The sequence below is a fragment of the Grus americana genome, chromosome 5, assembly GCF_028858705.1.
Source record: "Grus americana isolate bGruAme1 chromosome 5, bGruAme1.mat, whole genome shotgun sequence".
Taxonomy (NCBI): Eukaryota; Metazoa; Chordata; class Aves; order Gruiformes; family Gruidae; genus Grus; species Grus americana.
Genome location: NC_072856.1, coordinates 35,818,472 through 35,843,781, shown reverse-complemented (window position 1 = coordinate 35,843,781; position 25,310 = coordinate 35,818,472). Strand labels below are relative to the sequence as shown.

Below are 25,310 nucleotides of genomic sequence, written 5' to 3'. Positions count from 1 at the left end.
TTTTCTAAAGCTGATTAGTCTTCAGTGTCATGTCAATTTTATTTTATCAGTTAATTTTCAGTACTGAATATAATACAGAATATAGAGATTTGGTAGATGTTGAATCACTTGGTAACAAACTAAATCTAGGGTGTAATTTTCCAGCAAAATTTTGATATTTTAATGTATATGCAAATGTGCATATATGTTTTTAGTGTGTTGATGGTTTTGTGCTTCTTGAAACAGAGAAGTGTGTCTATTGTTGAATGCAACCTCTATACAGACTTAAATGTATTGTGTAAATTACTATAATTCTTAATTCTGGGATATAAATGCAACATAAATGAACAAGGAGTTTCATTAGCTGTTGGAATTTCTTTACTCTCAAATTCTGAGCTGAAAAACTAGTGAACTGAGCAGAAGCAAGGTCATACCTACAATACATTGATTCACCTTGATCACTGACTCCCTTTGCAGCAAGTCAAGTCATTGATTAATTAAAATCAATTTTGTTTATGTTTTGGCTTATCACTCCATCACAGCAATCTCACTTTAAGTTCACCATCACTTTATCATGAAACCTGAAGAGGAAGACAGCCTGAAGACCAAGACTAAGTATTGGCTGGTAATGAACCACTGGAGTGTGGTTCATTAAAAAGTCTTTCAAAATCAGGTAGTATGCTGCTTAATGCTGCATTGCTGAAGGCTAGGAATCACAGGTTTTAGTTAAAGAAATTGTTTAACAGTAGACATACTTTTGCAAAGAGCCAAGTTCTAGTTTGGTAACCTGTTCCATGTTTAAAGCAGAAGATACTGAGTGACTGACTGGCATTCAGAACTACCTTCGTTTCTCAGCCTGTGCAGACATTACTAGGTAGTGCAAATTCAGACTGCAGCTTCAGCTCTGACCAAAGCAAACAGAAATTTATGTTTTGGTACACACAGTTATGCAGTTATCTACTTTCAAAAAATGCAAACAAATCTCCAAAGCTGTCTTATTTTCTTTTTGCAGAAGTCATGCTTTTGTGTGAATAGATGAATAATATTGGGCAGAATTACGACACATTAACTACGTACATTCTGCAGGATTTCAGACCACCTGAAATATATTTTAGTAATGTCAATGTGTTTGCGTGTATAAACGTTCTTAGAATTGGGGTTGGAGTTATCTGGTCTGTGTCCTTTTGCTAAAGGACTGACTGACAAATTCTAACCAGATAAGCGATTTCTGGACAGGAGAAGGGGAAAATTTGCACTTCCTCTTCGTTCAGAAAAAAAAAGTTAAAAATTGCTATTCATATGTATTTGTGAATAGATATTAATTACGGTAGTACAAAATGGATCTCATGGTTAATTTTATGTAATTATTTATGATGCTGCCGGTGGAAACCAGTTATTAGTAATTGACACTTAGAACGTGTGGACTTTTTGAGGAAAAATAGTGAAGGCGGTTTCTTGTGCGAAGCCTAGTGGTACGCAAATTTATTACTTTTCCATGTGCTCAGTAAGTCATAGAAGCATTTTGATCAACCTGAACTTATCCCCATTGTTTGCTCACTGAAGCAAAACCTGGTAAAATTTAGAGAACATTGATACGACTGTTGCATATTATGATTTTGATCTGAAGAGGTGTAACGTGTGACGGAGAGAGAGGTGTGAATCTGTAACAATACTTCATGCTGATCAGAACTTTGAAGTGGACTTCCTCCTTAAATTAAGCACTTTAGATCATCTGAGAAACTTGATCTAAATTAGCCCTTCTCTAGTGAGGTGTTAGACCACTGCTTACAGAGGTTCTTTCCAGCCTGTGATTCCTTCCACTCTAAACCTATTTTATCTAACTCCCTCCCCTCCCCCCCCCACCCCGCCCCTGCGCCCCAAACGAAAAGCACTAGAAAAATAAATTTCTAGACATGGAAAAGTCAGAACTGCTAGAGGAGAAAGCTTGTATTTAAAACACTTAATACATTTAAAACATTTAAACTTATTAAATTCCTGGTTGACAAACTGTATCTGAATGAACCCATGTGCAGGTTTTTTCTTTTGCTTTGCTTTTGCTTTGAGAATTGGCTGTATATAACTTAACTAACAACTCATCACTGCCCATCGCATGAATCTCCGCATCTCATTGAGCTTGCAGGCTTCTCCTTGTCATACTAAAAAAGGTATATTGAAGTAAATGGATTAAATTCTATATAAGAGAAGTGAAGATCAGGCTTAAATGGCTCTGGCACCATGTGTATTTAAAAACAAAGGGGAAGAAGAAAATGAGTTTACCGGGAAAAAATTTTACAATATCAGAATTTGTGTGAGACAAGACTCAAGAAAACAACATACTGCTGAGACATGGTCAGCAATTTCATTATAGGATAACACCTCCATAAAACTAATTTCTGTTAGCATCTTCAGGCCAGAAAAGCAATTTCAGAGCTCAGCGAGAATGATCTTACATCAGTAAGTACGCTATAATGCTGAGTCATCTTAACAGCATGTCATTGTCTTATTTGCACATTATATCGATTCCAGAAATTCCTTATGCTCAGTCCACCTGCACTTGAATGATAAACTCTTTAAAACTCTGCTCCAAAACATTCTACAATATACTATTATTGCCGCTTCTTAGAAACTCTATTGAAGTTGTTCGTCCTATGTAGCAAATACGTAGTTTGTTAAATGTTGCAGCACAAATGAAAGGCTACGTTGGGAAATTAGGGGAATAATGTCAAACATTGATGCTGAATGCTGCACACAGACCTTAAGACATTATCAGTGTTTGTATTTTGGGATAATGGTGTTTAATGATTGATAAAGACTTTGTGAAGCCAGTGTAAATTCTGAAAGGAATGCTTATTTTTTGAATTCTAGAAGATTAAAATATCCATTTCATTATGCTAGAAACTCTTGCCCTTTTATGTATATGGATTTAAAAAGAAAATAGCTCATTTATGTAAGTAATTCTCATTTTAAGTAAGTTGTTATGTATGTTGTCTGAAGGCATAATTTTACTTGTTAGAAAACTATGAATTTCAATTGATGCTATGTATATGCCTCTATGGAATGATGAATATTTTAATGTAGTAGGGCGGATAAATACAATTTCAGCTCTATATAAGTAATTTAATGTAATCCACTGATAAGTGCAAGGTAAGTGGCAAATCTCAATTTTATTCTAAATCTTGGTATTTATAAATTAGTGTTTTAGTATTTTATTTTTAAATATCTGAAATATGCACGTTGAAAGATTGACACAGGAACTAGACGATGAAAAATGCTCTAAATATCTTTATTTTTATCTTATATATGTTCTGATTTTCCACCTAAATAGATATGCTTCTGATGCCAATTTATATAAATTCATGGACAGAGGGATATAGTAATGAGTGCTTAATTGTATTGTTTATATTTTGCCACTTATTACAATGAAGTTTAAAAGGCAGAAATTTTTTTACTAATGAGTTTGAAAGCTGAGAATTTCAGCGAGCATTTTGCAGGAATGGAAGCAGAAGCAGCAGGGGAAAAAGAAAATGAATTTGTTTAGCATTAATTAGCTAATTCTGTCTACCTCCTACTTGACTATACATCTGAAAATTGTTTATAAAAGTTTCTTGAATTCCCACTCTGTGCTGTTAAAACCATTATTGATTGTTATGCAAAGCTAGATGAGGAACTCTGTCTGTAACTGCTCATTCGTCTGAAATGTGATAGCTGTGCATGTTAGTAGTAGTAAGTAGGCAGTGAAGCACCACCTAAAAGAAAGCCCTATAACTTGCGCACACTTGCAAAATCACACAAGTGAAAAACCTGCCTTTGAATTCCCATTTTAAAGGGCGCGTCACTTAATTCCTTTGGTGAAAATCACTTGGTCACTCCCAGCTTTTATTTCAAGGGTGAGTAGCTGTGCTGCTGTCATAGTATTCCAGTTGCATAATGGGACTGGAAAAAGCAGTGCTGCTTTTAGAACATAATTGTTCAAGTGATCTCTGAGTTCAGTACGGGCGGCTGTTGTGTATCTGCTTTGACAATAATCGACACCAGTATAACTTCATAGCTGGACGGGACACTGACATATCATATCACTCTTGGTTTATCAGCCTCCACCCCCTTAAAAACATCTAAGGCAGCGGCTTTTGGTGAACAGCTACATACCTGTGTAGGAATAAGTTCTTCCACATGTTAGTCTGCAAGTGATGTTTTTCTCGGTTAGTGGACAAGTTTTGGAAAACAAAATGATTTTTAATTCTCTATATACCTTTGACACAGTTGAACACTAAAAATAGTCCGTTTTGGCTTGCTTGTATCGTGTTAAGAGGTGACTAAGGGCTTGGCACTTTGTAAGTAAGTGTGGTTTTGGCGTTGCGTTATGTAATGATTTGTAAAAGAGCTTTTAGAAAAATTAGGTTAACTAAACAATGGGGCTGTTTCATGTCACTTTTCCAGAGCGTTCTTATTCTTGGAATATGTCTTGAGGAGCAAGTTCTTACGACTTATTTGAACCGTTACCTGAAAAATGCCTCTTGGATCTTTGGTCATACTCAGAGGTTTCTAAATTATATAAGACCTTAAAAGTTAAGATCGTGCATTCAGAGGACTCGTGTTGAGGACTTACTGCGCTAAAAAAATAAATTTGTTTATATTTAGGTTACGATTGTTTGCGAAATCCCAGTAACAGGTCTTTACTGTAAGCGTTAAACACGTTTTACTAAATTAAGCCGAGTAACGGTGTGTTTACATTTTTTTATGACACCATAGCAAACCCCTGCTAAAGCAACAGAAGGACACACCACTTGTGAAAGCCCTGGAGACAGCGTGCAGTCTTTGTCACTTTGATATAGTCCTGAATATAAATCTGTACAGAAACAGCTGTTTACATATGCATCAAAAAAATCTCTGCATAGGTACATGATATCAGGTATAGGAGTATAAAGTGTTCATTTTCAACAGATTCTGCGTCCCAGGATTTATTAGCATTATAGTGTGTATGTAACTTCCAAATATTTACTTTTTTCCTCCTACTTTGTTTTGTGACAGGATGACGAAGTAGTACTTCAGTGTGTTGCCAGCGTTCACAAAGAACAAAGGAAGTTCTGCTTGGCAGCTGAGGGACTTGGGAATCGCCTGTGTTTTTTGGAACCAACATCAGAAGCTAAAGTAAGAAGTCGAAACTCTCAACTGGTGTCACTGATCAGTGAATGTTAACCTACTTCTTATCCATGAATGCATTTAATTGTGGTTTCTTTAACGTGATGCTAGGTGCACCTTTTGTATGCTTTTCTTTCTGTGACTGCAACATGAGATTTCTTAGAGATTCTAAATATACTTCGAGGCATACCTGTTAACAGTCAAAAGTCACTATTCTTCAACTATCTAAAATAATGCCTGTAACTGAAATACTTCCTATTTTCCTGTAACATTCAATACTTCATAATATTTCATGTTATTAAGATTTAAGTTCACTGAAAAACTTATTCCTATTACTGCCGTAGGTTCAAATATCTTCATGTACTGGATTGACAATTTTAGAAGCATTGTCACCTGTTAGTTACTGGCGTTCAGTGTTGCTCCTAACTCTGTTGACTAATCAGAAAGTTGAGAGTACAATTAAGTAATTGAAAAGTTTTAAAGATAAGTGGCAAATGCAAAAAAAAAAGAGAGAGAGCTGTGAAGAAAAAATAAAAGAAAATAAAGTAGTAAAAGGAGCTTGAGAGGAGAGACGAGAGAGGAGATGAAACTTTAGACCTGTACTAGAGCAGAATGTTAAGAATAAAGGCAAACAGAGGAGGGTCTGCTCCATCTCATCTTTGTTCGCTCTGCATCATTTTTTTTTCTTTGTTTTGTATCTTTATTTCTTTTCGCTTCTTCCTGAATAATTTATTTCTCCTTCTGATTTTTTTTTTTTTTTAGTGGGGTCTTTGTATCATTTCTTTTGAATTGTTGCCACATGGTCCTATTTTTATTCTAGGTATTATTATGACCATGTTACATCCACGGTGTCTATGTGTGCAGATCTGAGCACAGTACTCCAGGTGTGGCCTTACCAGTGGTTATTCTTGTGGCCTTTTTTTTTGTCTTGCTGCATTTTGCTGTCTATTTTAAGAAACTACAAGTGAAAACTAGACGAGTGTGTGTTACTGACTGGCTCAGGATGGATAGCTCACCTTGACTAATGACGATTAGGTACGCACATACCTTTGCAATGTTAAGAAATAATGTCAAATTGAGAAAAATACTATGTTTTATCAGTAAATCACAGTGTACCTTTCAGGAGAAAATTTTTCTCGTCTCTCCCTTTTAAATGGAAGTCTAAGGCAGATGAGTGTATCTGTGGTCAATCAGAAGTCTGTGAAAATGGCAGCTTGCTGTTCTATTCTGTACTTTCTATGAATTATTTTGAGCTGTTTGAGATTTTTCTTTTCGATATATTTCAAAGTGTGGCCCCTTTTCATTGCTGTAGGTCTTCATTTTTTCTATAACTGCTTGTGTTGCTCCTCTCTAGCTACTGTGTAGCCTGAATCTGTTTCTTCATGTCACCTCTCCTATCAGGTTTGACCTATTAATATACTTTGCCTGCTCTCTGCTCTTCCTCCAGAAATCAATTCAGATAAAAATAAAAGTAATTTGACCTGGACTCTGATTCATTTCTCTGAGTTATTTTAAGACTCGGGTTTTTTTGCGGATCTATTGAACATTTCTAATTCAGTAGCTAGTTTTATTTATCTTAACACCTCATTCAGAAAAATGAGGTGTATTCAGTGTTATGAGTGTGTTGATGCAAAACTGGTAACTCTACATGAAAGACCTATTTGGAAATAATCTCAGAAATAGACATTTTCTTCTTATAAAAAGAGCAGCTGTCAGGGTAGAACTGTCAATTTTTTCTTCAGATTTACTTTGCAAATTTGTGTAAGTTTCCTGTATGAAATTTGTCTTTTTGTTTATCTTCCCGTATGTATGGACAAGACTGCGCAGAGGTGTGCTGGAAGAACTCCCAAAAACTCTCATTGACTTTGAAGAACTATCTATTCCAAATCCCTGCTTTCTTTTATCATATGTCTTATCAGTCTGCTATACAGATTTACTCACAATAACACTTGTTCGGCATATCTTTAAATGCCTGTAAAATAAAATACTTCAGTCTTCACTCGAATTTTTTCCTTTATTTATGATTCTTAAAAATTATGTTGTCTTACTTCTGTATGTCCATTTCAACTTCCCATAACCAGAAGGGGGATAAATACCAGTGCCTATTGTTACTTTACAGCAGATTCTAAAACCTTATCTTAGTACCTGAACAGATTTTGGTTTTCATTTCAACATAAAGATTCTTGACATGAATACTTCCCCATCTTCTACCTGTAGCTCTCACCTGTCAGTATTATTTCACTGAACATCTCTTTTTTTTTTTTTTTTTTTTTTTTTTTTTGGGATTCCATTACGATACAGCATTGCTCAGAGTTGGGGAAAAAAAATCATAGACTAGCAGATGGTCGAGATTTTATCAAACCTTTTTAGCTGTGCAGTTATTAGGAGTATAAAATGGTCTGCCACACAGAGATTGTTGAATGTCAAACTTATGAAACAGGATCATTTGCAAAAAGACCAGAAAACAAATGAGCCTTTTTTTAAGAAGCAATCTAGATTAATTAAGGAGGTCAGTTGGTACTTAGGTCATGTACCATCCACATAAATTATCTTTCCTAGTATTTCTCAGGTCACTAGAATTTAAAAACGCATTTGTTACCATCCAGCCACAGAAATGGGGTATACGATAGGGTACATGTGTTAGCTTATTGTGTTACACTGCAAGTTTGAAAGAGGGGGTAGCTGCTCTAAGTCATGGGTGGAAAAATCATTAATTAATTCCATAGTTCTCAGTGTCAATATTCTTAAATAAAGTGGAATGCTCCATAGGCTATGAAAAAGAATAAGAAGTGACAAATTAGTTACATTAACCTAAGATGTACATTTTATGCAAACTGTGACTAGGAGTACATTGTTTTAGTGTGTCTTTCATTAATACAGCACTAAAGTAAGGGCTGCAACAATTTTCAAATCCAAACGCAGCGTATGTGGCACAAGACCAGTAGCCAGCGAAACACATGGGAGTTCTTTTGTTCAGTTGGTAGGTGTTGGATCATACTGATTATGCCATATTCAGTTTGGAGTGGGATTAAGTGCTAGACCTATGTTATCACCAGCTATGTTATTTTTTCCTAGATAAAATTCCAGTTTAGTTTCTGAATTTAAAAGTTCCACATTGAAAACAGAAAGAATTGATAAAGATTGTGGGGTCCTTGCTTGGGTTTTTTGTTTGTTTGTTTGTTTGTCTTTTTAAAATTCAAATGTACTTCAAGGACAGTGTGGTTTAACACATACTCAAAATGTCTTAATAAAATGGATGCTGCATAATCTGAAACCTGCCACAGGATGACAACAGAAAAAATTCAGCATTATGAAGAATTTTATTCCCTCCTGTCACACTGATTTAAAAAAGAAAAAGGAATGCTCATTCATAGCCATGGTCCTAAATCACAGAATACTGAATCATTAAGGTTGGAACGGATCTATGGAGATCATCAGGTCCAAGCCCTCAGCTCAGAGTAGGTTCAGCCAGAGCAGACTGCTCAGGACACTGTCGAGTCAAGGTTTGAATAGCTCCTAGGATGGAGACTCCACAACCTCTCTGGGCAACCTCTTCCTGTGTTTGCCATGCTCATAGTACAAAAGGGTTTTTTTTTTTTCTCCTCATGTTTAAATAGAATTTCCTGTATTTCAATTTGTGTCAATTTCCTCATCCTTTCAGTCAGTACCACTGCATAGAGTGTGGCTCTGTCTTCTTTGTACTTTCCTGTCATATATTTATATAGATTGATGATTTCCCCTTGAGACTTTTTTCTTGGACACATCAATGTCAATAAATTGAAAAAAAAAAAAAAATCTGTTCTTTAAGTGAATGTAAGTTTCATGTTTCACAATCGGCAGACATATTGGCCCAACAATTGAGAAGGAATCCTAAAATAGTTCATATTATTGTATCGTAAGATTCTGAATCTTTGCCATTTAGTGACAGCTATAAATATGTTCAGACCGTCAACCTTGTACGTCAAATAAGATCATACACCTTCTCTTCTGTTTTGTCAATGGTGTTAGAGAAAAAATAGAATGTTCATGGTATAATTCTAAAAGACAGGAAAGCAATTATATGTAGAGAAAAACTTTTCGCTTTTGAACCCGATGATGTTTCGGTTTACTGTGAAGAATACAGCTCTAGGAAAAGTAAAGTTATTGCACTGACAAGTTATGAAGAATGGATTTATATTATTTTCATACAGGGAAATAGCATGTGTCTCAAACGAGTAAACATTAAGTATGGATTTTAAAATTAAAATACATATGTGTTCAAACACACTTTTCATCCTGTTTCACCTGCTCTGCTGATCTGTTCTTACATTGTTTAATTTATTTTTACAGTATGTTCCTCCAGATCTTTGCATCTGTAATTTCGTCCTCGAACAGTCCCTATCTGTCAGAGCCCTTCAAGAAATGTTGGCCAATACAGGGGATGATGCTAGTGAAGGGGTAAGTAAATTGACATCAAAGAATATTAAATTTCTGAATGTGGATTGTTCTCAATTCTTTCCTTGCTCCAGGATTTTCTGGGAGAGGGGCCTCAGGTCTTAGCAGATTCTTCAGTTTTCCTATTTTCCTGGATGTTATTCCTCCACTACTATAATTATATTCATTTCTCTTTAGCATTGAGGAGCAGGTGCAGTCAGTCTCTTGAAATATTTACAAGAACAAAATTTACAGAAACATCATCTTCAGAGATCATTTATTACCATCAGTCCAGAACTGGGCACTAAAAAAGGAATAAGAGAACCTTTGGACTGAGTTTGGCTTTTATGAACCTGAAGAAAGTATATGAGACAGGTTTTGTCTGAAACAGAAAAGCATTATTGTATTATAGTACTATTTATTAATGGGAAAGCAAAATAATTTTCTCATCAGGTAAATATTCTATCTCATTTCACTGAGCTAAGAAAGTATTTCAGGTATTTGGATTTAATTTGATTTATCCTCACATGAAATTAACAGCTAGAAATTAAGCCCTATCAATGAAACAAAGTGACAAACGTAAATCTATTTTAGTTCAGATAGAAATGTACAATATTTTTCTTTGTGTAACTAAACTGTTTCAGTATAATTTCAAGTTATTTCATCTGTGGTAAAAAGCAAGAACTGTTGGATAGAAATAGTTATTTCAAAATTCTCTTCTTTGGGTTTCTTAATCTTTTACTGTATTAGCACAAGCATACTTACTGGAATGCTTGCAGTACAGTGTGAAGGGACTGCAATAAAGTGAATGTTGTAACTATGCTTGCATTTCATATTACTAAAGTTTCAATTGAATTATCGCTTCAAATCTAAGATATACTAAGAATGACTGAAAGAGGACTTCCACACCAGAGCAATCAGGATGCCGTGCATTTTATCATACATTATTTATTATTGACAAACTTATTTAAGAACAGTATTTTCCACAGAACCTCTAGGCCATTTGTTTGGGAAAAGGAGATGGTGTTATAAAAATTAAAGCCTAATCGAAACCCCAGATACAGATTTGCCTGTATTTTCAATGATCTGCATAAACAATCATCATTTTTCAATGATCAGCTGAACCTCATTGCCTGTTGTTGAGATGAGACAGACTTACTTCTCATCTACACGCTAATACTTTGGGAAGTTTTAGAAGTTACACTTGCTGTTGCAGCTGTGAATCACTTATAAGTAGGTAAATATGTCAGCTGTCTCGTTCTATATACTTAGGCAGAGGTTGTGTTTCTCTGAAAATAAATTAAGTTGACCTACAGTCTCCATTCAGTTGGTCACTGCTGTGTTATATTCCTATGTATAAGTTTGAGGAATTTAAAATAAAATGTGACATCACCTTTTTCTTCTATTCAGTGAACAACTGAAATCTGAAAAAAAAAAAAAAAGGAAATACCACTTCTTAATGTATGGGGTGAAGTACTATTAACAAATTAATATTAAATAAGACTTTACAATGTTTATTTGTTATGACAAATTCCATAATTGCTTTCCGGCACTGTGAAAACCACAAAACTTGTGTAAATAAAAATCTTTTGCATTTCACTCTCACTTAAAGTTAAATTTGGTAGTAGTCACATGTATGTCTCTTAAAGTTGACTAAACTCTTGAATTTGTTGCGGGCAACGTCAGTGCATTGATGTTTACCATACCTCTCAGATTGCTGCTGCCTGATCAGATCAGCTTGATCTTATCTTCTATGTGCTGTGCTTTAATTGATTTCCCAGCACGGTCCAAAAGATTGGGTGAAAGACATCTCAATTCAATTGCTTTGACCCCTACTCTCTAATTTCAGCTGAATTGAATTTAACTTTTATTCTCTTACAAACAGAGCATGATAAAACTGTGGGTTTACTTATTTTATGAAACTAAATGGCAACTAATTATGATGCAAATAATCTGCAGAGCTAGACACACTGTCTTTTTTATTTTATGTAGAACCAGAAAACTCACATTTTCTGAGTTGTAATTTTTCTTCTGTTGTACTTACACTCAGAGTTAAGACTGTCACATTAAGTAAAAGGAAAAATAGATGTCTGAGGAAGAAACCAAACATAAAAGTACAAGTCATCTCAGTATTATCTAAGCAAATTTACTTAAAGATAACATTTCACTAGAATTCTTTTTCTCAAATAGAAAATTATGCTGATTTTGTTTCATGATGAGAGATTTCTTTTGATTTGTTTCTGAGATTCATATACTGTGTATGCAGTTTTAGTGTTTTCTTCCCTTTTTAGTAAAATCCAGGAAAATTAAATTGAATAATATGTAGGAGGAGGGGAATTTTATTATTTAAGTAAATATCCTAGAAGGGAGAATCAAAGGGTGTTTTATTTACTTGAGGATAATTTCTTGAATGTCATATCCATCTATGCAGAAATGATACATTCAAAATGCGTATTATTTTTCTAAAGATGAAAATGGCTGTAGAATAAATTTTTGATATTTTTTCTCTTGAATTATAAATTGCCATTCATTCTGCAGTCTCTTCATTATTGTGCAACAATTCACCATTTAAAACACTTTTCAATTGTATCTATTTGTAAATCAGATGCATCAAAGCACCACTTAAGCATTTGTTACCCAACAGTGAGTCTTGTTTTTTGCAGGAAATCTCAGTGTAACTCTAGCTGTGACTGGCTGTGCAATGGTTGCTTACTGAGACTTTTAATAGACTGCATGCTCTAGGTAATAAGGAAGGAAAAAAAATTGGTTTTGAAAACATTTTTATTTTTCAAAAAGATAAAAGTAAAGGTGATCAAATATATATCTTAATGTATAAAATTTCCATTTGAAATCAAACAATTTGTCAAAGCTTTATATCATCCCAAAGAAGCTAATACTAATAATGAAAATTGCTGCTTCTTTTTTTTTTTTTTAAATTATTAATTTCAGCAAGCATTCAAGGTGAGCTGTGGAGTCTCTTATTTCTGAAGGAGGGAATTTCACTTTACAAGGTGGCTTCTCAATTATATAAATTTATAAAGATGTTTAGAATGCTTCTAGATTAAAACTCTTCATGATTTCATGCAGATCAGTAAATATTAAATGATTCAAAAGTAGGATTTGTTTTTATCTGAATAATATGACTGCAGTATTTAATATTTGATTAACAAGTGTTAAATTCTTCCTTCATTTTTATTTTTTGAGAAGTACAAGAACCTTTACTTTTCTCTGTAACTTAGTGGCAGGATAACCACAACCTACTGGTTTATTCTGCGCTCCAGATCTTTAACTGGCCCATATCATGGCACAGCTCGGGGAAGCTGGAATTCTGCTCTATCACCTCTGATCTTGCAATGTCAGCCTTTGCATACATGGTTTTCAGACCTCATTATTATTGACCTGTTGTTTTCCACTGTTTTATCTAGCTTAAAGTGTATTTTTTGATTTTTGCAATTATATTGCTTTCTAGAAAATGGAATTTTTGATGAAAAAAGCATTTGCCTAGGGAAAGTAAGTTTGATTTGAACGCTTCTAGTACTTGTAAGCAATAACACAATTTTTAGTGTTTCCAAAATATTCACCCATAAACTTAGCCAAAAGATTTAATCTGACATTACTAGTAATATATGAATATTGATATCTGGGATTGGCAGTAGAGGACAAATAATCTGTTCAGTAAAAATGATCATACTGTTGCTCTGGGGCCAGTGGACAATAGAAAAGAAAATGTAGTCTGCTGTGTGGTATTTATTTTGAAACTACCTTGCCCTGCATTTATTTTGAAGCTGGGTACCATCCATTGGGGAAATTGAACACACAGGAACACAGCAGTTCACATAAATAGCAAAGAAGAAATAAAAATTGAAAGCCTGAACAATAATGCAAAAAACTTCCTTTCTGGACCACATTTGTTACATTCAGAGAAGATGGACTCTTAATTAGCTTCTGTCAACTAGCTGTTGATAAAATGGATGGGTTCTTTTTTAAGTTACAGTTAAGTGATTCTGTTTTGAGATATATGTCATAACTACCAATCAAGTTCAATATTTTGTATTATCAGGCATTATCTTTACAACGATGAAAATAAATTTACATGGTAATAAGCAATTTCTGAACTAGATTTCAGAAAAAGCTAATTTTTATATGAATAATAGAAAATGCTGTCTTTTAATAGTTGTGTTATATAGAGAGAAAAATGACAGCACGAAATGTAGGAATGCACATCTTAAAATGTTCATTTACATTCTGTTCTCAATACGAAGGCATTGCTAACAATAGAATTTGGCCTCAGATAATTAACATTAATCTTTTGTTGGTTCCACCAGTCTATCATTCCGTTAAACGGTTTGTTTTCATATTAAATTTAGTTTGCAATAGAGTTCTCCTGTTAGTTTCAGATTTTTCTAGAGGATTATCTAGTTTATCTGATTTTGGGGTTTTGTTGGTTTGGTGTGGTTTTTGGTTTTGAGGTTTTTTTGTTTTGTTTTCGTTGTTGTTGTTGTCGGGTTTTTTTTTAATGAGTCAGCCTTAAAATTACAAGTGATTCACTTAAAAGCTTTCAGTAAAAAAATAGCATGAGGTGTTTTATTGCTTGTTCTCAGTATGCGTGTATTTGTTACAAATTGACTACATCTAATTTTCTTCTGACAACCTGTCTGTAATTACAGTTGATTTTGCCGTTAAGGTTTTCCTTGATTAAAAAAAAAGTTGTAATTTATAAAAGAAGTATTATGTACACTGTTACATGATGTTTTTCTAGTTTTCTTCCCAAAGCAGTGATAAGTTCCTGCAGGATATATATTAAAAACACTTTTTATGGATGACATGTTTTGGAGGAGCTCTTGGAAATTTTTATTTATTGTTTCTGATCAGCCTTTTATAATGATATCTAAAAGTACGCCATCTTCTCTGAATCACCAGCAATAATTATCTCATATTTGTCTCCAGTTTTTCCCAATAATCTAATACATTTTCTATGTGGATCCAAAAATCATTATCCAGGAGCTTTTGGTATTTTTTTAGTTTGCTACTGACGATACTGAGAAATCGTACATAACTATATGGAACATATTGTGAAAGATATTATACATAGTATCCATATAATTCTGAGAAGTTTCTCAATACAATTTACTACATAAAATTACATAAGACTGCCCACTATCTGTTAACAGCATTAAGTTCCAACATAACCAGGTCCCAAATCCCTATTTGTTAATGTCTTTGTTATTAGCTAGAAAAATAGAAGTAGGATTTGTAGTTGTAATAAAATACCTCTGCTGAATTGCTTTTAGATTTTTCTTGCTTCTGTTTGGACAAATAACATTTCTTTTTTAATCCTTTGAATTAGTATTAAGTATCCTGTGTGTCGAGCTACAGAATGTAGCAGTTTCCTCGGCTTGATGTCTTCTAAGTTGCGGTTCTGTAGAACGCAAGTTATACGCAGCTTGTAATCCTATTGACCTAATTGATAATTTAGCTAATGTATTGTTCATACAGTGCAAAATAATTTGCCTACACATGTATAACCATTATTTGAGTTCCTGGAACTACCTTTAGTTGTCTTGGTCCCTTCCACATGAATCCAAGGAAAAGAACTGACCTTAAAGGTAGTCCTTTCTAGCAATATGTGATGTACTAGAGATAATTCCTTTTCTAAAGTTTTGTTTTGGGGAATCATCTTTCATATTTAATGATAGCCTAAGTATACCTGAAACAAGACCATCAAGTAAATGCTTTTTTAAATGGAAAAAACCCCTCTGTGTGTGAGAGAACAGTTTCAAACAATTACGTGAGAAGTCAGATATTCTTAAATCAGCAATTTCTAACTTATTATCAGGATCCTGATGTTAGACCTTTTATAATTACTCAGGACTTAGCAGGTGTAAAAGTTAGGATCTGTACTGAGAGAAAAAAATGAAGTATAATGTTGCCCGTCATAGTATAATAGTATTAACATTGATCATAATATCCTTAATTCTGCAAAATGTGGCGATCACTTCCCTAAAAATGTTCTTCATACAGTCTGGGTCCGAGGATCTAAAAATAAAAATCAAAGTCTTAGTTTCAGTGCAAAGCACCACAATAAATCAAGAATTTAATGTCTTGATCATGTTATTTAAGTTTGAATAGGCTTGTTATTTATAAATAACTAGGAAATAAGTTGATAGATGCAGAAAAAGGCTGAGGCAGACTTGAAAACCTATAAAGCTTGTTGTCTGTTTTTCCATAAGTAACTTTTTTGTTAAGGTTCTTCCCTTGGAATTTGTTTTCTTCTGGTCACCAAAAGGAGCTCAAAAGATGTGTGTTAACTTCTCTAAAGGAAGCAGATGGAAAATCCAGTTTTGCCTTTCCCTGATCTTGTAATAAATTTCCATATTTGAAATTAATAACTCTGCTCAATTGAAATTATGAATGCAGTTGCTTTATTGAATCTGGTAAATGCTTAAGATAGCATTAAGCCTGGCAAGTAGATATACTTAATATGTGCTTAAACTATTCTAGGCAATAGGTGAGTTTTGCCTGTTTCAGATTTCAGTTTGTGTATACGTACATATACTTATTTTATTATTATTTTTTTAATGCATCTGAGAAGTTTATAAGAAAGGTAAGTAGTATCTTATTTAATTCAAAACATTTTTTGAAATTTTTTTTTGACCAAGAAGAACAATTGTTCCCTTGGTAGATATTTGGTTATTGCTGTAGCTACTTCATTATTTACAATTTTTGCCGACCATATACATTTCATAATTTGCTTGAATATCTGCACTTTTTACTTGAACCGCACTAGCTTTTCATGTTGTTACATAATTCTGATCGTAGTCCACGCAGTGCAGTGGACTTCTGACCTTCTCTGTCACGTTCCATAGGCAGCTCAAGGGGGTGGTCACAGAACCCTGCTGTATGGCCACGCTATACTACTTCGACATTCGTTTAGTGAAATGGTAAGTGAAAGAGCACTTGCACAGAATGAGAAACATGAAACTCAAATAAACTTCTTTTCATCAAAATAAAAAAAATACAAATTCGAAAGAATGTTCTAAGTTCTCTTCTGCACTAGATAAAAAAATTTGAATAGCTTATGGTGTCTCAACACAATGGAAATGGCCCTTATATTTTAAATTCAGATTCTTCCATCCATTTCACTCAGAAATGTAGTTGAAAAGCTCCTTTAGCCAGGGATTATTTCTGTGTCCTTAAGGAATCCATTTTAATGATAATTCTATTAGCAAGTTGCTGCTATTGCAAATGAATTTGTCATGATATGTGTTATTTTTTCCATCATATTTTATAAGGTAAGGTGTTCCTTTTAACATCCCATAATTCCCAGAGACTATGCCCACAAACATGCTATTTTCAGACTACCTCGTGTAAATTTTGTTTCTGCTACATTGTACAACTGGAAAATTTTAACTGTTCTCGATCTTTGACTTATTAGGTCGCATGCAAGTATATCTAATAGGAGGTTGAAGAACTGAGAAGTCAAGAAAACATCTTCCCTCCTTTTTCCTGTACTAGAAGACTCTACATTAGTCTTTAAACTCTGTTACTTATGTTTAGGAACCACACAAATTGTAGTTGCTTTGATATACCAGAATTGCAAGTATGATTACTGCCTTTTGGTATGTTCGCTATGTTTTCAGAAGGCAAACTTCTTACCGTAATGCGGTAACGAGACGTTTGCCTGTTCCTCTCTGATGAACTAAGTGAAACTTTGGAAGGTAGGAGCTAAACTGCACCGAGAAATATGTGCTGATGTGGAAAAAGATTTTGACGTTTTAAAGTCAGGAAGAGCTGGTATACAAATAACGTCATGCTTAACTCATTTTAAAAAATTAAGCACATGCTGATAGTGAAATGGAGCAATGTGAATGTATTAATTTGGCATGTGTGTTAATGGATACTGTTGGGGTTTTGTTTTCAATAACTTTACTGTTTTGCAGTATTTGACATGTTTAACATCATCAAGATCCCAGACGGATAAACTTGCATTTGATGTGGGACTACGAGAAAATGCAGCAGGTACGGCAAGTTATTTTTGAAGGACAACTTGTCACACATTTTTGGTTTTAGAAGAGGTATTGAGATTAACGGCACTGTAAGTTTATCAATGTCATGTTTATGTGTTTATTAGAAATTAGATGACTGAAAAGAGATTACAACTGTCAATACTGATGACTTTCAGTAAATTAGCGGACTTTGTGTAAGCATGTGAGAGTGCCTTGCAATTAAACTGAGTTACCACAATTCCAATAACACTGGTGGTAATGGTCAAAGTGAAAAATTTCCACTGAATAAAATAAATTTGATGCATTTTTTTTCCTATTTGTATGGGTTGGCACTTTCAATTGAATTAGAGTACAGAAAAGCCGTGTATCAGTGCATTCACAGTATACGTTGTAACCGTGCAACAGAAGGAGTATGCAACTTGTAATGCAGGAAAACAAAAAAGTGTAATAAGCACATTGCTAATAGAGCTAAAGAAAAATAAAAGCATAAAATGGATCAAAATAATAATGACACAGAGTGGAAAAGATACAACACAAACAAGAAATGACAAGAAAGCTTTAAAATCTAATGAATAGATTTCTGGGAGTACTGCCAGTAACAGTGCTGCTGACAGAAATATAGTACAAAAAATAATTATGCTCCCATGAAATCACATATAAATTTTGAGACACCACTGGGAGCTACGTTAAATGAATTTAAAAGCAACGCAGCCACAGAGAGCAACAAATAGGTTTATGTGCTCCCATATACACAGTAGGAATAGTTACTGAGTGATGAGTACTCATCAGAAAGTGACAGGTGACCCTGCAGTACCTACACCCAGACACATACCTTGAGGGGAAAATCCAAGTACCTGTATGCACACCTCATTAATGTGAAGCTTCAAATAAAGAAATGCCAGTTGTATTAATATCAACCTACGCTTTCTATTGGGGTTTTTTTCATTATTTTGAAAATAAATTAAAATCAAAATAGACTAATTGATGATGGAGAGGCACTACCAGTGTAGGTGTTAAAGTGCTTGTGGACCATGGGCTTTGAAACTTCCTTTCCAGGTGACTCTCATTATCCACATGACCTTCTGTTTTGAATGAGTGAAGTTTGTCTCTCAGGTGTTTGTAGCCACACAGAAGGTGGTCTCAGACAGATATTAGAAGCCTGTTTCTTGATTATATCATCAGTTGCTGCTTGGAGATGATTTTCTTTAGGCATGTTGATAAAAAGAATGTATGTGTTCTGTCCCTCTGAAAATTGTTTCGGCGAATTCTGTCTTTATAATTTTATAGGCTTTTTTTCAGAGTTATTGCGCATGTGTCTGCTTGTGCCCATGAAGTTTTGTAACAAATATCTGTAGTTGTCTCATGTTGGTATTGCTTCACTGTACAGATACAAAGAGACCCTTGTACGCGTAGGTAAGGTATAAAAAACAACACGTAAAAGGAATGCTTAGTTGTGTTTCTGCACAGAGGATTTTGGTAACCTATAATAACGTCACTTCTCCTTGCCCTACTACCCCACCTGTGAAACTGCCTTATTGAATCAATATTTCAGCTGCAGGAAGCATTCTGCACCTAGCAGGTACTGAGTGAAAAGCCAGGGGATATTTAAAATTATTCTCTTTCAAAGATTTAGCACTTTACGCTTTTAGGGTTGTAACTTTCACTTATTGTCTTCTTTATAATTAGTTTCATAACCTTCAAATTTTGTTTTAAGGAGTTTTTACGTGAAATTTCTTAGCTGATCACACAGACTTTTAGCTTTGTCTTATGCTACCAGTTTTGCTTTTGTTTTATTTTCTCCCACTTTTCATTGCCCAGTGAGAAAGTTGTATTCAATTCATTTTCTTCAGGGTCTTAACTAAACCCTGAAGGGTGTGAAATTTTGGAATGAATTGGGTAATTTTCCCAGAATCGGTGTATGTGTACAAAGTAATCTGGAATCTTATATTTAATGTGTAGGAAACGTTCTATGGTTGTCGCCCTTAGGCTTGGCTATCCTGTAGTCATATAGTCTGTAGTGCTAATAGAACTGCTTCCAGAACTGATATTTGTAGTGTAGCAATATTGTAAAGTTATGGAGAATATTTGTTTCAAAATTCTGTATTCCACAACATAAATGTAGCTTAGAGTGGAAATGATACAGAAGATTGTGAATTAAATACAAACATTAAGCAAAAGAACACACAAAAGGTGATAATTAAGACCGAGGTAGCTGTCAGCAATTTACTGGCAGTGAGAGTCTTGAAGGGAGGGCAGTTCTGAGCAGTGTTTTCTACGTGGTTAGTTGCTTTAAAAAAACAATGAAAAGAGAAATATCAGCTTCAGTGATGAAAAAGATTGGTTGTCAAAATTTTCAAGGAAAAAGAAAAAAATCAAATGGATTGAAAAGAGGAATGAGGTGGTTTTATAAGGTGAATGTCTTATAAGACACAATTCTTTATTATGTTATTTTAATGTTGTATAAAGACATCCTTAAATTTCTTGTTGTCTGTTCTGTACACCCTTGCTAAGTATCTCTGTCCTTTAGGTGAGGCATGCTGGTGGACAATACACCCTGCTTCTAAACAAAGGTCGGAAGGAGAAAAAGTTCGAATAGGTGATGATCTTATCCTGGTCAGTGTGTCCTCTGAAAGATACCTGGTAGGTTGGTTGTTTAGTAAGTGGACACTTGGTGGGGAAAATACAAAATGCTGTGAGGTGTCAGGGAAAATGGTTGGAATTCTTATAAATGAATTTTTTTTTAATCTAGGAAATAATGCGTGGTTGTAATGCACTTCCCCCCCCCCCCCGTAGAACAAGTTTTTTTGCATGCCTTTATCCCCAGATGTACTTCAGCATTCTCAGTCTTGGGGAGTTTTTATTTCTGTAACTGTGGAAGGTTTTTTTTAGCTGCAGCTGGCATCTGATGATTAGGTTTAGAAAAGAGTTCATTTTAAAAGCAAGTGACTACTCAATTGAAAACAATATTTGTATATTTACTTTATTATGTATTTCTATTCTGTCAAGAAATTAATATACTATGTATTTTTAAGCGCATAAATTTCACTGTTTCCTGTTACTGTCGTCTTATTTCAGCATCTTTCCATATCAAATGGAAGTATTCAAGTGGATGCCTCCTTTATGCAGACGCTGTGGAATGTACATCCTACGTGCTCAGGAAGCAATATTACAGAAGGTTTGTCATTTTATTTATTTAGAACTGTATATACTTTAGCTTACTTTATATTGCTTTTCATAAAAAGTGAAAATGAAAAAAACCCCACCCTCAGAGCATCAAACCAAAGAGCTTAATGAAAATAAAGGAAATTAGTATAGGACAGAAGAAAAACAGAAGGGAAAATGGAGAAATACAGATCCATCACCCAGATTAACTGAAGAAAAGCTGAATAAGCACTGTAACTTTAGAATAGCAAAGCATAAAAGGCTGCATGAGAAATGAAGACCGACAGAGCAACAGATGAGTTTACTGTCTTCAGTTTAATTTTGGGGAGTAGGAGCTACAGAATAAATAAAGCCAGTAAACTTAAATTTTATATTGGATTTTTAATCACCCTGTAACAGAGATAACAGAAGAGAGATAAAAGTACATGCAAAATGGAAAGCAGGTTTCTCATAGTTCGTATTTCAGTCTCTTAGTCGTGGTTTTTAAGGATATTTGCTCAATACCCTTTCTGGATCTCACAGCCATGCTTCCTTAGTGTCTCTTTGTAATACTCAGTGAAAATGAGCTCTCTAAATGCATCCTCTTAATCAGCCTTAAATCCCACACCACAGGGTCAGGATTTCTCTTTAGGTACTTGACTGCACTTTACAACCACGTTTGAGAAGCATCACCTTATTCTGTTTGAGAAATGTCTTGCTCTGTAATGAAAGGTTCGTCCACTCAATACTGCGGCTTAGTTCAGTGCCGTGCTCTGTCATTAACACTGTCGTAACAAACACTGTACTTTACCTCTCCTGTTCTCTGTTTCGAGCATCAGCTCTCCGCATTCATGAATGGTAAATGGCTTTAAGTCAGGATCATTTTGTATCCCTTGGCCCTAAAACTAATCACTTGTGATATAATAATATACAGGATCATAGGAAAAAATTGAGCTGTAAGAGACCTGAAAGAAACATTGCATTTCCCTGGGATCAGCTATACTAAGTCTTGATAGAAATAGATTACCCTGGTGCTAAAGACTAACAGTCACTAGGCATAGCTGAGCTGTGGTCAGGCCCTTCTAATCCCACAGTGTTCCTGTGCACTGGGCCATAAGAAACTCATCTCACTCTGGGTTTTCATTTTAAGAGCATAGGGGATATGGGTTTTCCTTTTAATACTTTCTGATTGCTTTCTGTTGCAAGAAGTGTATAATGCGGGAGCTGTATATTTATAAATGGCTGTCCGGTCCTTTGCAATCATGGGTCATAAACAGAATAGAGGTTAACTCTGGAAAAGTCCCCATGTTCTTAGGTTTCACAGGTAAAACAAAACCAAGCAAACAGAAAAGCCATCCTATAGTAAAATTAAAAACTTGTAACAGATGACAAACATAATGAGCTATACAGAGAGATCATGGAAGATCAGTGGTATATTAGATTTCTGTAACAGCAGGGATTTGGCAGCTGAATTTCCTAAATGCTTATAGAATCACAGAGTGGTGGAGGTGGGAAGGGACCCGGTTCAATCCCCTGCCGAAGCAGGGTCACCTAGAACACATTCCCCGGGATTATGTCTGGAAAGCTTTTGAATATCTCCAAGGACGGAGACTCCACAACCTCTCTGGGCAACCTGTGCCAGTGCTCAGGCACCCTCACAGTAAAAAAGTGGTTCCTGATGTTCAAATGGAACCTCCCATGTTTGAGTTTGTGCCTGTTGCCTCTGGTCCTGTCACTGGGCACCACTGAAGAGAGCCTGGCTCTGTCTTCTTTACACTGATGAGATCCCCCCAGAGCCTTCTTTTCTCTAAGTCAAACAGTCCCACTTCTCTCAGCCTTTCCTCATACGTGAGATGCACCAGCATCTTAATCATCTCAGTGGCCCTTTGCTGTACTTGGAACCCCTGTACTGTGCAGCTCAGAATTGAACACATAATCCAAAATGGAATTAAAAAAAAAAAAGGATAGGGTGTAGTAAGCAGAGAAGTAGGTTTTCTGTGTGTCAGTTTTCTTCCCAGCTATTTAGGCTTAGGTTTAGCTGTATATACACTTATCAGAATGATTTACATGAGGGATGGTCATATATCAAAAGACTTAGCAGCCTAGTTCAAGCTGAATGGACAAACTGAGAAAGTGGGATTTCCTGAGTCTAAAATTGGACTGGAAGTCTCACAACAGACTTTCTGTAATGTTTAATGTACTTTTGATGGAACATAAATGTCAGGACAGTATATTTTTTTCCCATTATTTCTTTGCTTTGACCTTTGTGTTAATTGGCAAGAGGATAATTGCCAGTTACCATTTTCCTAATTTACAATTTCATATTGAATCAGTTGCACAGTGCGAACGTTTCCCTCTACCCTACCTCCTTTATGTGTGTTTGTTCTTTTAAAAGGCATTAATTTCACTTACAAGGTCAGAACAGTTTGGACTGAGGGTCTGATGAATCATTCTCCTCCTACACCATTTTTTTCTTTTCTTTTTTCCTGTGAGGAAAAGTGCCCGGTTTTGACCTGTAGTCTTTGTGTTAAATGGGTTGGAAAGTTAGCTTCCATTAAGCTTAATCTTCAGAACTGCTAAGTGTTTTTCTGTCCTCTGTCTCCTGCTGCTGCTGTGCAGTTTTGATTTTGACACAAATTATAAACGTCAGAACAAACTGATGAACTCACCAAATTATTTTGTATTGAGAACATTTAAATTGTATTAAGGGGGAGGAAACTGTGGTATTATATATTTTATTTGGCTTTTATCTAAAGCCTTCGATTTTCAAAGCAATAATTGTTGCAGAAGTTTTTGTTTTCCTTTTCCTTCCCAGAATACTAATTTGATTTTTAAATGTTATGAGATTGCTTTGTTTCGGTCTTCATTTTCAGAACAGATTTAACTGAAAAAAAAATACTAAAAAAAAAAAAAAGTTGTCATACTAAATTTGTTCTTGTTTAATTTTTTTGGAGGGTGTGATTTTCATATTGTTAATGTTGAAGCTAATGAATAACTGTGCTGCTTCTACAGGATATCTTCTTGGTGGGCATGTAGTACGTTTTTTCCATGGCCATGATGAGTGTTTGACAATTCCATCTACAGATCAGAATGATTCACAGCACAAGTGAGTGGTGGTGCATTTTTATAAGTTTCCTGCTCTCAAAAAAGAAATTGTTGATTGTCAATTGAATTTGAGGTTAGATAAAGACTCTTTTTAGCAATTTTTAACTAGGCAGTGACATTGTTACAAGAAGTCAAGACCTACTAAGCAGAAAATCAGTCATGAGTTCTTTTATTGCTGAAATTCTAGTTGATTTCCACTGAGATATCAGCCTGTTATGTTGTTTGTCTTTAATGTGTACTACTATAAGCAGAGGTAAGCAAGCATTAGCAGGGAAGATGGTAAATTTTTCAAAAAACCCTAAAAAACCCCTCTGAAATCTAGGTATTTATATTCCCAAAATAGGAGAATAATGTGAACGCTATATTGACATATTCAAACGTGTCATAGTGATACAATGTGCTAAGCCTGGTGATTTAGAGTTGTCTATCTTTTGGATTTGTGAGCTGCATAATAGCCATAAGGCCAAGTTCGTACTGTGTCATAGTTGTGGGAGTCACGTTTACATTACAGAAAACAAAATGAATACTTGAAATAAAAACCCACCCAAATAGGAATAGGAGAAAGTGCTGTAGAAAATGATTGTGTTTATTTCCATCTCTTTGTTTAATCAGTGCTATGCATTCCATTAGGACTATTAAGTAAGCTAAGTTAGAGAAGAGTGATAATTTCTCTTTTCATAGAACAGACATCTAATTTTCTGAAGCTTTTGGTAGAGAATGCTCCTTAACAATTCACACAATGACTATTCTCTGCCAAGAATTTTAAGGTCTTTTGTTACAAGCCAAGTGAAAATACAGGGGATGGACTTACTGAATATCAAAAAGGAAGGCTTGGCAAAAACTCAGAATAAGATGGATGGGTGGAAGGAAGGAAGGAAGGAAGGAATCAAGGAGAAGAGGAAGAAAATGTTGTGTGAATGCTCTTGTGAAAAAGCAGAATTTTTCTTTTACTTGCAGTTTTGTTACTGTAAGACCAGGTGACTAAAGCTAGTACAGTGTTGCATATAGAACAAGCTGGGAAAGGGTTAGAGATTTAAGTAGTATAGGATTTTAAGAATTATAAAACATGAACAGGGACATAGCTATGGTATTCTTTCAGTGAAGGAATGGTTGAGTTGGGGCAAGGAGAAATGAAGGAGGTCAAAGAGAATGGAAATGAATTAGTAGTTATGAGCTTAGCTAGGAAAAGGTCATTAGAGTCTGCCAAAAGTAACATCAGTAAGATGAATGGGACCAAGGAGGATCTAGGATGAAAATGGAAAACAAAAACTCCAGACAGTTATTGTGTTTTCAGTATATTCATAGAATCATAGAACAATCCAGGTTGGAAGGGACCTCCAAAGATCATATTCATAGAGTCTGAAATGAAGATGAACTGATTGCTATTTTGTTTGTTGTCATTTTGTATTTTGATTCTAGAGTATCAAAAACGTTATTATGGAAGACAAGATGTGTAGGAAATGCTGCTACCTTTGCTATGAAGAAAAAATATTCTTACTCTTACGGTGCACTATCATTTCAAAATTT

The 25,310-nt window shown here is 34.8% G+C and overlaps 1 protein-coding gene and 1 long non-coding RNA gene across 6 annotated transcripts in view; both read left to right on the top strand.

The window, feature by feature from the left end:
- Positions 1-25,310, top strand: part of RYR3 (ryanodine receptor 3) — a 241,646-nt gene that overhangs the window by 46,357 nt on the left and 169,979 nt on the right. For all 5 annotated transcript variants that reach the window (XM_054826190.1, XM_054826188.1, XM_054826189.1 and 2 more), the window contains exons 2-8: positions 5,008-5,127; positions 9,448-9,555; positions 16,398-16,472; positions 17,472-17,550; positions 20,065-20,177; positions 20,613-20,712; positions 23,691-23,784. In XM_054826190.1, the coding sequence (XP_054682165.1) occupies positions 5,008-5,127; positions 9,448-9,555; positions 16,398-16,472; positions 17,472-17,550; positions 20,065-20,177; positions 20,613-20,712; positions 23,691-23,784 (689 nt within the window). The remainder of the gene's footprint in view (positions 1-5,007; positions 5,128-9,447; positions 9,556-16,397; positions 16,473-17,471; positions 17,551-20,064; positions 20,178-20,612; positions 20,713-23,690; positions 23,785-25,310) is intronic.
- On the top strand, positions 5,949-7,117 carry LOC129206634 (uncharacterized). The gene is made up of 2 exons (XR_008577237.1): positions 5,949-6,153; positions 6,937-7,117. It is a non-coding gene; the product is annotated as an uncharacterized LOC129206634 (long non-coding RNA).